The 3,917-nt window shown below is 43.4% G+C and overlaps 1 protein-coding gene across 1 annotated transcript; it reads right to left on the minus strand.

Annotated features, from left to right (window-relative positions):
* Positions 1-1,285: 1,285 nt before the first annotated feature.
* Positions 1,286-3,642, minus strand: LOC132179430 (probable inactive purple acid phosphatase 9). The gene is made up of 2 exons (XM_059592158.1): positions 2,819-3,642; positions 1,286-2,733 (listed from the first exon to the last, which is right to left on the minus strand). The coding sequence occupies exons 1-2, from the start codon at positions 3,512-3,514 to the stop codon at positions 1,453-1,455; spliced, it is 1,977 nt and encodes a 658-aa protein (XP_059448141.1). The 5' UTR covers positions 3,515-3,642; the 3' UTR covers positions 1,286-1,452.
* Positions 3,643-3,917: the final 275 nt, after the last annotated feature.

A 3,917-nucleotide genomic window follows, 5' to 3' on the forward strand; every position in this document is an offset into this window, starting at 1 on the left:
AGGAATTTGATTAACGGTGAGGATTTTGTACAGTATGTGTTTGCGACGTATAATTAATCTGAGTAAAGTTCTCCTACATTATCAAAAAAAAAAAAAAAAAAGAACTTAGTACAATTCTCTTGGCACCATTAATAGATTCCTTTATGTTTTTTCCTTTACACAATCACATGCCATACCAGATTCTTTGGCAGTGTAGAAAAGTTGCTCGAGGAATTCATCTGTTATCATCTTTCCTTTCATTTATTTAGCATTTTATACAATTATGCTGTCTCTCTCTCTCTCTCCTCTCTTATAATGTTCAATGTGGTGATTGCAGGCAAAATAAAGCTCTTGATCATCTTGGTGACGATGTGGATGAGCTGAGCTCTCGAGTGAAAGGTGCCAATCAACGTGCACGTCGTTTGCTTGGGAAGTGAAAGCTGATAAGGCTTCAATTACCACCCTACTGTTCTTTTCTATTTTTCAATTATTGTCATATATTTGTTTCCCCCACTTTTGATCGGATGCTGTCATTACTGGTATAACTGGTTTTCTTCCCCCATTCATGCTGCAATAATATGAGATTTTTTTTTATTTTTTTCTTTACCACAATGTTATACTTGGTTCTTTTTCTTTTGCCTTTGACCATAAGAATCAATTCAATTCATCGTTTAGCGTGGTACATGTTGTTGGTGTGCCTATTCTACTGAGGTTTTGTATATGCTTGTTTCCTTTACAAGTATTTGCCTGTGCCAAACCCCCAATATCACATATAACTGAAGTAAATAAAACAGTAAACTACCAAGTACCAACGACCAAGTGGGTTTGGATATTTTTGTTTTGGAGAGGGAGAAAGGGGGGTTTGAACGACCAAAAATTTCGAAAAAGTGTATTCATCAGTTCGGGATTGAATGATCTGGTGATGCTGATGAGTGAGGCACAGCCCCGTTGTAGATAATACCATGCACTTATAATATAAACTGAACATTTTTCTGCTAGCAGAACAAATTCAGTCTATTAAACTAATATTTGTCCTTTGAGAATCACATGCTAAGGATAGATGTTGATTTAATACTTGACTGAGTTTGAAAACTATGTCCTTCGCTTTTTTACCATTTTGGCATCTACACTTCTCAAAGTTCCGGCAGAATTCAGCAGTAGTAATATGATAGTTGCCCAAAAAGGCACAAGATGGTTATAATAATAAAAGATCACATTCAAGTCGTCACATTGGATATAACTTCGCAATTATCTGACAAAGTATATGGGCTTCAACTATATGAAACCCTTTGTACAATGTGTTAAATCATCATATAAATATGTGCCGAAAATTGCATATTTACAAAGACTTAAAAGTTATACAAGTATTTTTTTGAAGGTCGTACGAAATTATAAGCTTATAGCCTCGATGGCTAATTGCGAACACATTGAAATACAGGAGACATATTACAAATTTACAATACTATCTAGAGCTCAGACATCATCGGCGGCCTTCACGGGAGTCCAGCTATTTCTCAAGGCAGCCTCTTTCCTGGCACGTGAAACGAAACCAAGAACATAGCCTACAAAAGCCCCAAGCACCAACACGCTCGCTCCCTTGACATAAAGTGAGAATGTGGACTGAACTGGAGCACCATCAGCAGCGCCATCAATGGCACCAGCGGCAGCACCGCCGCCGCTGAGAACTTGTCCGGATGCAAGAATCTCCACCATATCATGCACCTCCCCATCATGGTTCCCAACATAAGAAAGCGTAAGCTTCTCCTTTGTGGCAACCAATCTAGTATACCCAAACTCACCGCCGCGGTACAAAGAGCGGTTTGGTTGTGGGAAGATTGGATCATTTGGGTGGTCAGCTCTAGGTTCCCAGATGGGTTGCCAGTCTTGTCCTGCCATCCCAATCACAATATGGACTGGAAATGCCTCCCAGTTCTCCCCATTCAGCCCCATGCCTCCACAGGTAAAGTTATTCACTGGACAAAACCTCTCGTATCTATGGACATGACCCCACAATGCAAGGGTCACCTTGTTTTTCACAAACAAGGGTTCCAAGTGCTGGAGCATCCTCTCCCTCAATGGGGCATCTCTGTATTCATGACTTGTAGTGTACATGGGCCGGTGCCCTTGGACTACCACAAAAGGAGTCTTTTTTCGATCAACCGACTGCAAATCATGCTTTATGAAGTTATATTGGCTGCTCCCCGGAAGGAAATTGGTCTCTGTAGATATGTACACAAAATGTACTGCCCCCATATCAAATGAGTAGTAAAGGTTCCTCGTAGGAGGGGCTCGGGCTCCGGTTAGCTCTGAAGAATTTCCAGGCATGTGGAACTTCAGGCTGTAGGGTACTCCGCATTCACCACCCCCATCTGTTCCATAAATCCCCTGAGACCAATCAGGCCTCCATGGCTGTGAAGGCCAGTCGTACTCATGATTGCCAATGCACACATGGTATGCTACTTTGGACGCAACAGGTTCAATCTGAGTGAAAAATTGATCCCACAGCCACGCATATCCTCTTGCATAGCTGATGTCCCCGATGTGTGAGACAAATGCGGGCTTGTCACCCAGGGCTTCAATGTCACGGAGGATCCATTTCATGGTCGCTATGCTTTCCTCTTGCGTACGGAGAAACGTGGAGTATGGTGTCGCCGTTCCCATATCGCCGAACAAGAAAGCTATTGTTTCATCAGAGTCCTCATTCCGCGACACAAAGCTGTGGATTGCACTCCATCCTCCGGTGTCACTTCCGACCTGTCATAGACCAACATGATGTTCATGGGTATGTATGTTTTATTAATTAAGATTAATCAGAGAGATAATCAACTAAATTATTTACCTGGTAATAATACCTGACTCCTTTCTTCAACTTTCTGATTACCCCATCATGGATCCATCCAGGGTCTCTCCACCCTACGCTCGCATTGGCCGGGGACTCGCACATGTGCTCCAACTCGTACCTCCCCACACGTGCTTCCGCCACGCCATCAAGCCGATCTTTTCTCTCCCCGTACCTCACGGACTGCCCGTCACCGCCACGCCCCGTCACGAACATCACCCGAATCTCGTCCTCGTTGTCCGTGAACGCCAGGTGGATCTGCTCCGGCCGACTGCCCGACGCGAACCCGACCCCCTTGGATTCGGCGAGCAAGTGGGCCGTCCCGGGCAGGGGGTTGTGATCGTGGTCGTGGCGTTTCCGGTCGACCTCAGACTTGGCCCAGTGGAAGATCCGGAAGGAGTAGTTGGATCGGAGGTTGACTAGAGGGAGAGAAATGGAGCCCGACCCGGAGCGCCACGTGGTGGAAGACGACAGGAAAGTGTAGCCGATGAAGAGATCGTGGGGAGAGTCCGGGGGCGAGTAGATGCCGAGCCAGTCGAGCTCGGAGGGCGAGGCGATGCCGGACCATTGGATGAGTATCGGATCTCCGGATCTTGCGAGAGTGGTGGGTGTTACAGAGAGGGAAACCTGGGATGGGGTTGATGGGTCAAAGAGAGAGAAGATCAGGAAGAGAAGGAAGGGTGCGAGAGGATTCATATTCAGATTTCTTTCGGTTGACGAAGATGAACAAGTGTGGGATTTGGAGATCAGGTGGGTAAAAGGAATAGTTGGGTTGCTTTTGGATTAATAAAATTAGGCATATTCATATTCTTATTCTTGTTGATATTCTAAATTTCTAATCTTATAGGCTTATGACAGAGATATTTTATTTTGACGATTAATAAAAGAATTGAAAATAAAGTTTATGTTAATATCTATGGATTATGTCATAGATATTATCATGATCCATGGCTATTAACATAATATCTCATTTTGTTTGAGGAATAAGTAATTCAACTTATAACACCAAAAATTAATATAACTTTTTACACTAAATAATTTTTCTTTCTCTTGATAAAATATTCATTAATAAAATTACTGGTGCCACCGTCTTTGTTAG

This window comes from Corylus avellana, chromosome ca4, assembly GCF_901000735.1.
Source record: "Corylus avellana chromosome ca4, CavTom2PMs-1.0".
In the NCBI taxonomy this organism is placed as follows: Eukaryota; Viridiplantae; Streptophyta; class Magnoliopsida; order Fagales; family Betulaceae; genus Corylus; species Corylus avellana.

Bases quoted from the DNA above. Each gene is read 5' to 3' on its own strand.
- LOC132179430 (XM_059592158.1), bottom strand. From the start codon at position 3,514: ATGAATCCTCTCGCACCCTTCCTTCTCTTCCTGATCTTCTCTCTCTTT. The intron at 2,734-2,818 runs GTAAATAATTTA...GGTCTATGACAG, and splicing joins GAGTCAGGTATTATTACCAG to GTCGGAAGTGACACCGGAGG.